Source organism: Eurytemora carolleeae, unplaced genomic scaffold (assembly GCF_000591075.1).
Source record: "Eurytemora carolleeae unplaced genomic scaffold, Eaff_2.0 scaffold13, whole genome shotgun sequence".
NCBI classification, from domain to species: domain Eukaryota; kingdom Metazoa; phylum Arthropoda; class Copepoda; order Calanoida; family Temoridae; genus Eurytemora; species Eurytemora carolleeae.
Window position 1 is genome coordinate 644948 of NW_019402181.1, and position 13898 is coordinate 658845.

Sequence of the window (13898 nt, forward strand, 5' to 3'; positions counted from 1 at the left end):
CGATTTTGGGGATAAATCAGAAAATTTAAGAAGAATGAATCATTTCAATTTTTCAAAAAATTCAATAAGGCTAATAGAAATTTTTTCTTGCAGAAAATGCTAGATTTTTTGAGTATTATATGTGTATTTTTGCGTTAAAGATTGTCGAGAAAGTCTAATATGATATGGGACGCTCTGTACAACATGTTTCAACCGTTTACTGGAAAGGTTGCAAAAAGAATCACAGGAGAAAAGTACTTCAACAATGCAAAGCTGAACAAATGTGAAGGTACAGGGTGTCCAAATAAACATGGGAACTCAGTGAAGAATTCGATATCGTCTTTTCAAATGATTATTTGATTTAGTATAGTGATACCTACTGAGAAAGCTGCAATCTGTAAGAGTTTCGTCTGCTATGTTCACATTTTGTTTGTTTATGTTTTGATTGCATACGGTTGTACTTAGTAAAACAAGAAAATTGCAGTATACAAACAGAGTAAACTTGTCCGTCTTCATTGTTCATCTTGCGGAGACATTATAGACACATCTTTACAGTCTTTTACCCTTTTCATAAAATGAACTCTAGCAGACATATAATAATATTATGGCTTTTGAAATTAGGTATTACAATGCTACAGACGATATCCAATTCGTCACTAAATTCCTATGTTTTTGGGACACCCTGTAGTAACAACAAATGTACCTGGGGTACATGCGGGTGCTGGAGAAATAACCATGTATTCAATGCTCCTCTTTGTGAATTGTAAATAACTGCAGTAATTGTTTACAAGATTGGCAACCAAATTAGTTTTACTTTTGAACAATAAATGAATTAACCATAAGTGGCTTTTTTATCAGATGTTGTAATTAAAACAGGATCATGGTTCAAGAATTGTTCACCTTTATTAAGATAGACACAAAACCTTAATTTTTAAAATTAGGATCTCCATTTACTACTTAAACATAATTCTTGGAGCCAGAGCATCGAAACCATTTTTTAAAAGATAATTTTGTAATCTGGATTAGCATATGGTATATAGTATTTTGTTAAAACAAGAAGTACACTGTTTAATAATATATATATAAAGCAGTAATCTATGTTAGTTTGTTTGTTTGTCTGATCATAACTCGGGAACCCAAAGACCGATTTGCCTCAAATTTTGATTGAAGAACTTGGGAGAGCCACAGGAATGTTCTTAGCTTAATGTTGAGATACTAATTTACGACCAAGTGCGGGTAAACGGCATGATTAACTTTAAGTAACTTGGACAGCGCTGGGTTCCCAAGCTAGTATGAAATATAACAAATAAAAGGTGAAATCTATTAAATACATAAAATATAAAATATCTCTATAAATTCCAATGTGAAATTTCAATTCCAATTTCACATCATCAATTACAAGAAACAAATGTTTTTTTAGGGACAAACAATCATTTATCATTTATCAGAACAGATTTCAATGAAATTCATTATTATTAGTGCATACTGAATAGATATAAAGGGATAGAAAAGCACATGAAAATCTAGTGAAAATTTGTGCTAAATTTTTTAAACTAAAATATCAAAACGCAAATGATATTAAATCTTACTGTTTAAAGAATTAAAAAAAATCTTTCTTCAGATGAGAGAAGTAGAAGAAGGTTAGATCATCTTTTACTAATTCTATTTTTAACAATTAAATTTTCTTATTTTTTCACATTGTAAAATATCACTGATTTAATAGATTTTTAATTCATTTCATTCAGCATTTTATTGTATGGGGATAAAAGAAGAGATTTATTATTAATATAACATAGTAAAACTTATATAATGCTTAGGTAAAATGTGCAAAAAAAAGCCAATATTCCTATCACTAAACTATAATTTTTGTACTTTAAAGAAAAAGTAGCTTGAAAGATGTCATGCAAGGTTTGCGCGCATATTTCCAGGAATTATTTTGCATGGAATTTCGGCACAAAATTTTCCATTGTTTGTGCTTCCTTCAGCAAAATTTATTTCATGAAAATTTGCCTTCCATGGAAACCCTCCTATTTGTAGGGTTGATATTATGAAAGAAATGTAATGATTTCTTCTAACAGTCCGGCACCTTTATTATTGATCTTCTAAATATCTTCTTTTGCACTACATATTCATCACAACACCAAAATCAGAATCATTAGTCTCTGAAAAGTTCTCCAAAGGTGCAACATCAATATCCTGTAGATCAATATTTGTATCCTTGATGAGTGTAACTCTCTCTAGAATCCTTGTACACTCATCTACATCATGTATTGTTGAGATTAGCTGGGTGAATCTATGATTGGCAAGATTGGAGTCTTGGCTCTTCGTCAACATTTCTTTGTACAAGATCATCTTCAGCTTTTCTGAAACATTTGTTGAGCAAATTTATAGTACAGATTATTAGTCCTTAGATCTTGCATTCATTGTTCTATAAATGGTAATAACTATTTATAACACTATTACTTTGGTTCACAGAGTTATAAAGTTTTTGGACAGAAATTTTCTCTTTATTGAGAAAGTTCAAGGCTTTTTATATTTAATTTTGTCCCAATCTTAAGCAAGGGACAATACATAATCTGAAAAGGTGAGAACCTTTGAGATATAGAGAAAATCTCAGTTCAAAAACTTTATAACACTGCAATCAAAAAAAAAAGTGTTATAAATTTTATAAAACATTTGTCTTATTTTAATGGCTTTTTCTAGATCAAATAAGCTTGAAACAAAGCATAAGTCAAAATATTAAGTCGAATCCAATTTTATTTTCATTTCAATTGAAAAAAAATATTTTGGAAATATCCTAGATTTTTTGGAGAAAATCTGGTAACCAATCAAAACTTTATAGCACATGTGATATAATGTACAGCTAATTTAACTTTATAACACGATGATTACTTTATAGCATGTTCATTATGAAATTCATAAGAATGATAAAGTACTCAATAGTTATAATACCTGTACAAAACTTGCGGGAGCTGCCAAATTGATCAGCTAAGTTACATAATAGCAGGTTAAAAAAGCAAAGATGCAGAACAGGATCAGACAGAAAGGTTTTTAATGTTTGGCAGGTTTTCACAAAAAACTCTTCCACCTCCAGACTTTCAGCCCATGGGGACTTAAACATACCACTTTTTAAATAGTCAACAATTTTCATGTCCTGCATGTAAACTGGGATAATTGCACTAAACGGATGGGACTCCACATTGTATCCATAAGTGGCTAAAGATTGTCGCATTGTTACTCCTTCAAAAGCTGACGAGGAAAATATTTCAAAGCATTGATACAAGGTTCGTAATTTTGCTTGCATAGAGAGATTGAGGCCAGAGATATCTGTAAAGCAAGCAATATTGTCCAATGCTACATCAGTCATTGTGTTATCCAAGGCTGTATCATATGTTAGTGTAGAAGAATCACAAGATTGCTTATGATACTTTTCAACTTCTTCATGAACAGAGTGGGAAGACATCCCATCCATGTAAGTTTTAAGCAGAAGCTTTCTCCAGCTGGTCACAAGGCCACTGAAGAAATGAATATCTTCTGGGTTGAGTTGGTCGCTTCTGGTTATTTGAAACATTTTGGGATCCTGTTGAAACATGCTTGCTTCATCAGAACCAAATGTTTTACTTCTTTTAGGGTCAAAAAACAGTGGCTGGGTAATATCTTGACCATCTGGGATCAAATCAACCTCAAAAACTTTTTCTACTATTATGTTATCATTGAGAGTGTTTTTAGATGTCACCAATTCTTCAGTTTTTCTGGAATTCTTTTCCTGTTCAGCAAAATAAGCAGCAATTGCTTTCTTGGTTTTGTTCACTTGCTCTGGTTTCATTCCAACCTCAATGCATTTGGCAAATCTACACTTTTTGCAGCAAAATCTAGCATTGGTTGAAAATTTGCAATTGAGGAATCCAGATTTGCACGTCCACTTCAGGTGCTGGCTGACAGACCTCCTGTAAAAAAAAGAAGTGATGTGAAAATACAAATTGCAAATTTGTCTTGTTTTTGAAGTTGGTTGGTTACTGAGATTTGCATGCAAATTTCCATTAATATTTACATCATGGCATTACAAGTTAAAAAAAAAACTTTCTTCAACATAAAAATAATATGAATCTAGGAATGGGCAAAAGCCAGATTCATTTTACAGAAACTTTTAATGTTTTTAGACTTATAAAAGGTTTTACTACAATATATGAGAAGGTTTCGACATTTTAAAACTTTATTTACAGTATAACAATTACAAAAAGTGAATATGGCAAAGACCTACCACCTCCTTTGTACCTTAGAGGAAAATATAAGACAAAAAAGATTGTTTTAAAATGATTGTTTTTGGGTTTTTAAAACAATCATTTTTGGTTTGATTTCGCCTTATATTTTTACCTAGGATAACCAATTTGCATATTTGATAAAAGCAAACTTCTACAGAATACAATTTCAAATCATTGGACCCTTCTCAGATTGTTGTAAAACCTTATAAAAGTCTTAAAATATTAGGTTTCTGTAAAACGAATTTAGCTAGTGCCCATTCCTATATGAATCCTACCTAAAGAATGTTCTGCAGGAATTACATATATTACCCTCTGCTCCATAATGATGAAGCAGTTTCACTGTCTCAGTGTCACAAATCAAACAGGCATAAGGCATCTCACCCACTCAGGCGGATTGGTTGTAAAAGGTATGACTTGGCTTAAATATTTGTAGGACTCTATATTTTAGTAGGCGTTAATCTGAAAAAAGTAATAGTTATCTTAAAGATAAGGGAATGTTTGTCTGCTATTGATTTAACTTTTTACTAGTATTTAGATGCACTGGAATTTATTTTAAAAAATGCTTGCTTTGTCAAATTATGTACATAGCTTGTTTAATTTTATTTCTATTCCATTGTGAGAACATGAAGACATGATTTTGTTGTTAAGGAGAAGTAGGTAATTTCCTAGTATACGATTTTTGGACCCCATTTTGTAAACAGGCGGAATTAAAATCATGTTTTTGCCAGCATATTTTTATATTCATTCTTGTTATGAAAATTATTGTTATCACAGATTTTTCAAGCACAAAAATACATTTTGTTACTTTTAAACCATTTTTTATTTTTGTAGGCACTAGGCAGTATGCAGGGGCGTATACAGCATACTTCTTTCATACTCAGGGGTGATTATAGGATTTTTAAACTTGACTTAACTTTAACATCATAGTTTTTAGAAAAAGGGGCTCCCCCGCCCCCCATGAAAAAATCCTGTAGTCACCCCTGAGTATGGTAGTAGTACGGTGACAATTCGGTGAGAAAGTCTACGATGTAGTATGTCGAATTTGGTGACATTTTTTCCGATATAGTATACTCCTGAGAGGTAATAGTAAGCTGACAATTCGGTGAGAAAGTCTACGATGTAGTATGTTGAATTCGGTGACATTTTTTCCGATATAGTATATTGATATTGGTGTATACCTCTCCGGTATTGAATGTAGATTTTGGTGAAGAAGTCATCGCTGTAGTATATACTCCAAAGCATCGATGTCGAAGTGTAGATTTTGGAGTTCATTTGTGCGCTGTCGCATGTACGATTTCGTATATACAACAGATCTGGGTGTGATCCTTTTACTATACCGCCAAGACCGACATCGAACCAGGTGATTGGAGCTCCTACCAACTCCTGCAAAGCTTGTCGTAGAATGAGGCGGTATAACCGCCGTCGGTCTTTATGTTAGCTGGGAACAGTGCAGAAACAAGTTAGGATTGCTACCAGAGCCCAAAAATTAATAATTTGAGAAAGCCAACCAAATCAGCTGTAGAAATGAAATTCAAAAATAAAATGACAGATGCATACATAAATTCCACAGCTGTATCCAGAACAAATACAGAGTTAGACAAGCTCAGCAAGAACAGGAAGAAAGTTAATCCTGTTCTAGAGAATTAACCAGTAAGTTCAGAGAGACAACCAGCAAATAGGAAGGGATTAAGGCAAGTCTTACAGTTACGAAAACAGGTTCCAACCCTCTTACGTAGAAAGGACGAGGTAGAAAGGAATGACTGAGACAAGGAAAATACAGTTGGAACAGAAGTAAAGGAAATTAACAGAATTATAGAAGAATCAAAGAGGAAAATGATTGATAAATTAGATTAAACAAGACCAAACCTGGATAAAGACCAGACAAAAGAAGAGCACAGCGGATTAGCTGAACCACAGAATGCTGCAGTGAGGGCTAAACAGTCAGTCAACAAGGACCCTGACTCTAATATAGACCTGGAGCCAGACATAAATCTGGAGAGAAAGTTTGATGCAGTAAGACAGAAATGACAGTTGGAGCGACAATGTAGGGAGTCAAGAGGTAGACATAAAGAAGATGTACAACAAGAAGAGGTACAGAAAGAATATGTACGGCAAGAACAGAAGGGTCATACTTAGTATAAACAAGAGTACAACACTATTCAAGCGGTTAAAACCTCCCTCATCCCAGAACAAAAGTGCCAAGATTTTCTTAAGCAGAAGTGTCAAACTGAGTATGGAAAGAAGTGCCACATTCAACATGCACAGCAGTATAACTAGGGCTGGGCACGTTCCGACTTTTTTGAAATTGTTCCGTTCCGTTCTAGAACGAGGGCCTTCAGCTAAATCGTTCCGTTCTCGTTCCTCTTTTTTTATCGTTCCGTTCTCGTTCCGTTCCATCCCGTTCCGTTACGTTCTGAGTAGAAGAACGGTCTTCCCGTTCCGTTCCGTTCTTGGCGTTGTTAGTTGAAGAACGGTTGCATCCCTCTTGTTCTGTTCTTAATTAAGAACGTTTCCATCCCCCGTTCCGTTCTTAGTAACGAACAATTACATCAAAGACAAAAATTTTATAGAAAAGAGATGGTTAAAACGTAAAAAAATTACAATTTTTTAATAAAAAGGTCCTCACGGCCGTAAATAATACTTTAAATTATATATTTTAAATTTAGGGTTAAAAGAATAAGCTTAGATAATTCTGAGCAATGTATAATTTTGTGAGAGCTGCAATTCCCATTCCGTTCCGTTCCGTTCTTTTACTAATCGTTCCAATATTTTTAAGAATGCATTCGAAGCGTTCGTTTTTTTTTCGGAACGATGGGATCGTTCTTGATCGTTCCGTTTGTTCTCGGGAAAGAACGATCGTTCCACTGTTAACGCGCCCAGCCCTAAGTATAACACTATAACAAAAAGTATACCATCAAAGATTAGAAGGATTATAGGATGGTATACATTGGTTTGGCATTGATCGACTAAGAGGTTGTGTCCGTTTTGACATTGATAGCTGAGCTTGCGTCTGTATTTTCATTAATCACTGACGAGTTGTAGCTGGATTGATACAGATCTGTCGAAGCAGTTTTAAGAGTATGGCATTTATTTACTTTAAGTTAATATTCACAATACCTTTTTAACCAATGTTATCAGGTTTTTTGTTAAAATTATAGTTTTATAGTTGTTAAGTTTTTGTTTTTCTCAGATAAAAATTAACAAATATCACTTTTGTAAAAATAAAATTTATGATGATTATTGCAATGGCAATGCTATTGCAATATTCTTATTGTTGTTCAATTTTTCAATTACAGATAATTTACTTTTTCTCAGCTTAAAAATGTAGGGCTGGGCACATTTAAATTTTTGTTGATGTTTTGTTCTCAAGTTGAAAAAAGTATCAAAAATCATTCTATATCTCTCCATCATTTGAGAACAGCTTTTTATAAAAACACCTTCAAAAAAAAGGTAAAATAATAGATGTAATTTTTTGCTCAAAGTTTTAGATGGTCTTTTCTATTATGCTTACAATAAATATCTTTTGTACATTATTAAAACATCATGAAAAATTCTGTTTTCAAAACGATCATTTTGTTTTTAGATTTTTTTTCATTCTTAACCAAACAAAACAAGAATTTTTCAAAAAAGTCAAAACTGCCCATTCCTACCCCCACTATACTTACATTGATTGAGTACATATGTTTTCTTTGAACTCAGGCTTAGCTCTCCCTGCATACAGTAAATAACTTTAGTCAGTTAGTAGACAACACTGTAAAATACAGTATCAAAATCATGCTTCTTGAAATCATCTTGATCCTCATTGCACTGTGTCTGGTGTTTTACAGATATGTTACCAAGAACTTTGATCGATGGAAAGATATAGGGGTTCCATTCATTAAAGGAAGATTTCCCTATGGAAGCCATGTAGAGCTGATCAGTCAGTCCCGGCAAGTTAATGATCTAATACGAGAGGACTATGACAAGTTTATTAATGAAGATTTGCATGGAAGTTTTTTCTTCGGAAAGCCAATTTTAACAATCCACAATATGGAAATGATTAAGCATGTCATGGCCAAAGACTTCAACAGTTTTGTGGATAGAAATGATACTAATCTTATCAAATTGTTTGATGGAGGGGAATATGATCAGCTTTGGGCAAAACAGTTACCTAGTTTGCTTGGAGATGAATGGAAGGATGTTAGAGCCACATTCAGTCCTATTTTTACCTCTGGAAAAATGAAGGGCATGGTCAAGTTTATCAGAGAAGTTTGTGAATCATTGAACATGGAGTTTGGGAAGTTTGCAGAGAGCGGAAAAGATTTTGAGCTCAAGGTAAAAACAAAAAGTTTTGCCTATGATTTTAATCTTTTGATTTCCTCTTTACACTAGTATAAAGGGTAAAGTTTTTTTTTAAATTAACAGAAGAGTCCATTAATAAATGGCAAAAACCATTAATTTTTAAATCATTAACTAACTACCCAGCTATCCAAATTGTGTAAGCAACGTAAACGCATATTATTTTGGCTCCAATTAAAACGCAAATTTGCATAAGACTAGATTTCAAATTAGTGTAAATATCTAATTTTTCTAAAGAAAATATTTTGTAACCCAGCTTTAAGTAAAAATATCATGAATTTGTAGAGATGTGTATCATTTTACTTCAGGTATACAAATTGCGTAAAAATACGCTCAATTTGCGTAATTCTCTAAAACTCTAAATCTAAATTATTTGTGAAATATCTCAAATTTCTGATATGGCATATATTGCATTTTCCAAAAAAATTGAAAAAATAAACTTTTAAAAAGAATTTAAGTTGTCTTTGTTAGCATTAAAATTGTGTAAAAATTGCGCTCTTTTTACACATATGTTTTAAGTGTTTTAAATATTGAAGAATTGAGTGGCCCAGGTGTGTGTGCATTGTGCAGAGTGCAGCAATGTTATATTATATAGAAAGCCTTGTGATTTGAAGATAAGAGTGGGAAGGGGGGGGGGGGGTAATTGGGCAGAGAATTTACAGTGCTATATAGCTAACTGGTTTTTAGTACCAAATTTTACAGCAAGGTGTCTCTGCTTGTTTTACCTAAAATTTAAAAAAAGTAAAAAGATTCAGATTAAATTTTTTACTAAAAGTATATCATTTAGAAGTCAAGATTTGGGTTTTAAATTATTTAAAATTTTTTTAGATAAAACATTTTTATTAGGAAAATGCACTGAATTTACTATCAAAAAGTTTTATATAACTTTTATAACTCTCATATAAGTATAAAGCTTAACGCTATAATCTTTATGTTGAACAGTTCCTGGATTAATGGAAACAGTTCAGAGAAAGTACCATACCTACTCAGGGATGGATGGCCTTTCTGCATGCATCAAATATTGCATAATTTTTGGTAATTGAGAAAATAAAAATGCGCTTTTTTGGCGTAAATTTGTATAACATTATTACGTACATTTTACGTCTACTAAAACCAATAAATTTGCGTAGCTAAGTGTGCGATTTTACGTCTTTCATGGCGTAAAAAGAGCCAAAACCTCTACATAAAATTTACATAAAAATGCGAAAAGTGACAATTAAATTGCGCTCTTTTTGCGCAATTTGGCTGGCTGGGTAACATTAAGAAAAGCATTTTTTGAAAAAATTATTGGTTGAAAAAGCCAAGTGGTTTAATTTTTAAATTTGCATGAAACTTGCAAAAACTCAAGATTTTTTAATGAATTTGATGTTTTTATAGAACTTTGAATTTTGATGCTTTTTACATGTTTTGATGTTTTTAAATGTGTCTTAAGGGCTGGTTAACAACTAGCAATGTTTATGATTTCTAAAACATCTGCCATCAATAACATTGAGCTTGTTATCAACATGCCCAGCCCTAGTCTAGAGTGAAGCTAAATTTTCGCATAACCTGTGTTATTTTTTCAGGAGGTTTTTGGAAAGTTTAGTCTTGATTCCTTAGCTACTTGTGCTTTTGGAATTAACCCACAGAGTTTTGAAGATGAATCAACAATATTTGTAAAATATGCAGCCAGAATTTTTACAATGACCTCTATGGACAATTTAAAAATATTCTCAAGATTAATTCCTTTCTGTGCAGAGCTTCAGAAATTCCTTAATCTCAATGCACATAAACCAAAGGAAACAAAGTTCTTTCGTGATGTTATTAGGCAAACAATTCAGCATAGAAGAGAAACAGGGGAAAGACCCAATGACTTGATTGATCTAATGATAGACTGTATGAAAACTTCTAAAGACTCTGAGGAAAATAATACAGATGTGGTTGACCAATATGAAAATGACATGAAGCTAGAACATATTAAGAAAAAGTTGGAGTTTGATGAAGACATTATTGTCTCTACTGCTCTCATTCTGTTGGTAGCTGGATATGACACCACTGGAATGACTCTATCCTTTATGGGATACTATCTCTCCATGCATCCAGATATACAATCAAGACTTCAAGGTGAAATAGATCAGGCTTTTGAGAAGAATGGTGGAAATTTTCCTGAGTATCAAGCTATCCAAGAACTACCGTACCTGGAAATGTGCATAATGGAATCCCTAAGACTAATGACTCCTATTGGGGGTCTAATCAGGGTATGTACTAAAGACTACAAGTTCCCTAACACCCATGTTGAAGTAAAAAAAAATGATGTTGTTTTGATACCAGCGTCCGGAATTCACCGAGATGGAAAATACTATCCAAACCCAAACCAGTTCAATCCAGAAAACTTTTCTAAGGAAGCCAAGCAGTCTAGAAGTCCTTATGCATTCTTGGGATTTGGTCAAGGTCCTCGAGCTTGCATAGGAATGAGGTTCGCACTTCTGGAAGCCAAGGTGGCAATGATGATGGTTCTCTCAAATTACACATTTGTCTACAGTCAAAAGAATCCAGACAAACATGTTATTGATCCTCATAGCCAGCTGGGATATGTGAAAGGAGGTCTCTTTTCGAAAATCCGGAAGAGGAATTAGAGGAAAGTCAAATCATTCTGCATAGTTTGATATTACCATAGAAAGTTTAAAACAAATTATAAAAAGAAACTAAACATTTTCACAAACTATAGTTTTCTAAAACTTTTATCTTTGCAACCTGATTTAGTATATGTTTAGTATTTCAAGCATTGGCTTTTGGATCTAACTGAATTCATATAGTTTAAAATTTTAATTGTCTTACAACATTAGATTGCAAAGATAAATTAGAAGTAAGGGTTTGAGGCAAGTGGGAAGTTCGTTCAGAGTTCAGGGAAAGTAAATTGAACTGAGAATTCTTGTTTCAAACTTCATTTACATTAAGCCACAACATAGATAGCATAAAAGATGCTCACGTGGAAGTTGCTTTCTTTTGACTAATAATTTTCAGATGAAATTAAAATAAATGTGATGCTTTATGAATGAAGGATAGCTCAATTATTTGAACACCTTCAATAAATGACTTTAAATCCAAACTTTCTTTGTGAATTAAACATTTTTCTTCAAAATGTCTAAATTACAATTTATTGATTACTATCTTACAGTGAAACCCTTAATAACGAATACATCGGAAGAATTTATCAAATGTCGTCTTGACAATTATTCAATGAGTTTTATACTATATTACGTAAATTTCAGTATTTGCGAAAATAAATAAATAGCCATGAATATGCGGGAACAGTTTTAAAGAGTTCCATATAATCATTTAATTAAAAAACTAAATATCTGCAACATTCCATTATCAGAAAGTGAAGAATACGACATTCGATGAATTCTTTCGATGTATTCGTTATTAAGGGTTTCACTGTAGAAACCAAGCTTTGCCTGGAGAATTAAACATTTTTTCAAACTAAGCTAAGAATATATCTGTAACTCTAACAAATTAACTAATAAATATTAAAACCAATCTGCTCAATTATTTCTGTGTTATGACTGTTCTTACAGAATTATCCAGGGATACACATACAGATGGGCGCATTCTGATTTTTTCTTATTTGTTCGTTTATCGTTCGTGATCGAATGACCCATTTCGTTTGATTTTTTTTCAATTGGTCAAAAAATTATTTTGTATATTTCGTTTTTGACTACCAATTAACCGCCAGTTGTTGCATATAATGCCCATTCTAACTTTTAACATAACACATAAAATTAATTAAATTAGTCTATTTTTACAGGTTTTTTATTTTATATACAAAGGATCCTTAAATATCCCTGAATATAATTTATAAACGTCTGCTTACTGGTCGTGTTCTCAATTGTTGTATACACAATGGATCGACTAAAATTAAGTATTTGTTACTGAGTTAAAATTTCAAATACGCTCATGTCGAAAATTGTGTTAAAAGTGCATTAAATTCAAATCATAGAAAACAAAATTTTACGGTGATTACTAATTGAGGTGGTGGAGATTACCAATTGAGGAGCGCGCTTGCCGCAAAACAGATTTGGGTGGCGGTGATTACTATATTTGAGGAACTCTGGACTCCCTCCCTCGTCTATATAGTTGATGAGATGAAAGTGTATTAATTTGTACGGTAGAATATTGTAGTGTTTAGTGTTAAATTTTTATCTAGTTTTAAACAATTTCCCTTGGGCCATGTGAGTTGCCTCACAATGTTGGGCTCGGTCTGTTCAGCTGTTTGGACGTTTATTGGACACAAACGGACAAACAAACAGACGAGCAAAGTATATAAATAGAGTGAGAACCAGAAAATTCTGGAATAGGAGGACGACTATTAGACTTAAATTATGACTCTATAAATAGTTCAATGAACATGAGACACGGCAATTACGTAGTATATATACTATACTGTATACAGACAAATTTAAAAGTGATTTTATAAGTTACTATTTAACCTATTTCCTTTGTAACAACATTAATTAGACTCAAGGATTGCTGTACATGACTACAGCTACACCAGGCGCACATTCTATTATTCTGTAGATATTACTTACTGGTTTTATCTTTTACAAAAGTTTAAGATGTCTTCAACGTTTTCCGGAAAATTCCGGAACAATTGTTCCGTAAACCGGAATTTTCCGGAACTCTATTCCGTAACGTTCCATAATTCCAGATCAACGTCCCGGAAAATTCCGGTTTACGGAAAAAAAATCGTTCTGGAAATTGTTCCGGAATTCCGAATTTCCGGAACCTTTTCCATAATGGAAATGAAAAAAATTTCCGGATCATTTCCATACGTAAACCGTAACCCGGAATTCCGGTGGAAACCCTAGAAAAAAGGTTAAAGGGTCAAATATAGCTATAGGAGCTGTGAAGAAAGTAGAGCAACAATAAAACAGCCCAGCTCTGGGGTCGCGGGAAGCAATCTTCACGGTCAATTATTCTGCCCCCCCCCCTCAGACTTAAATCCTAAATAGTTCATAACAGTTCCATGAAACGGCCGTTTTTTGACTGCTTTCTGAAATCACTCTTTCTATTCATGAACATTTTGGGAAGAAAAGACGATCACGAAGTTTTAATTTTCGAATACACTTAAATTTTTCAGAACATATCATGTAAATATCACTAACAATTTTTGAAAAAGCTGTTGTTTGTTTTAATGTTGGCTTTTTTATCTGTTAAAAAGTTTTGAAGGTAATTTTGAAATATTCCCCATAGTGTGTGTGTATTTTCAATGGCTGTTAAATCCTTACGCGGCAATTCAGGAAAAATGCGCATCTGTAACATTACCAATATTGCACGTAG

The 13898-nt window shown here is 32.9% G+C and overlaps 2 protein-coding genes across 2 annotated transcripts; one reads left to right on the forward strand and one right to left on the reverse strand.

Annotated features, from left to right (window-relative positions):
- Positions 1–1742: 1742 nt before the first annotated feature.
- On the reverse strand, positions 1743–4699 carry LOC111718165 (uncharacterized). Its single transcript, XM_023493682.1, has 3 exons — positions 4517–4699; positions 2932–3926; positions 1743–2342 (listed from the first exon to the last, which is right to left on the reverse strand). Exons 1-3 carry the CDS (start codon positions 4615–4617, stop codon positions 2101–2103), a joined length of 1338 nt encoding a protein of 445 aa, XP_023349450.1. The 5' UTR covers positions 4618–4699; the 3' UTR covers positions 1743–2100.
- Positions 4700–7953: 3254 nt separating this feature from the next.
- On the forward strand, positions 7954–11213 carry LOC111718177 (cytochrome P450 6k1). The gene is made up of 2 exons (XM_023493699.1): positions 7954–8555; positions 10145–11213. The coding sequence occupies exons 1-2, from the start codon at positions 8016–8018 to the stop codon at positions 11192–11194; spliced, it is 1590 nt and encodes a 529-aa protein (XP_023349467.1). The 5' UTR covers positions 7954–8015; the 3' UTR covers positions 11195–11213.
- Positions 11214–13898: the final 2685 nt, after the last annotated feature.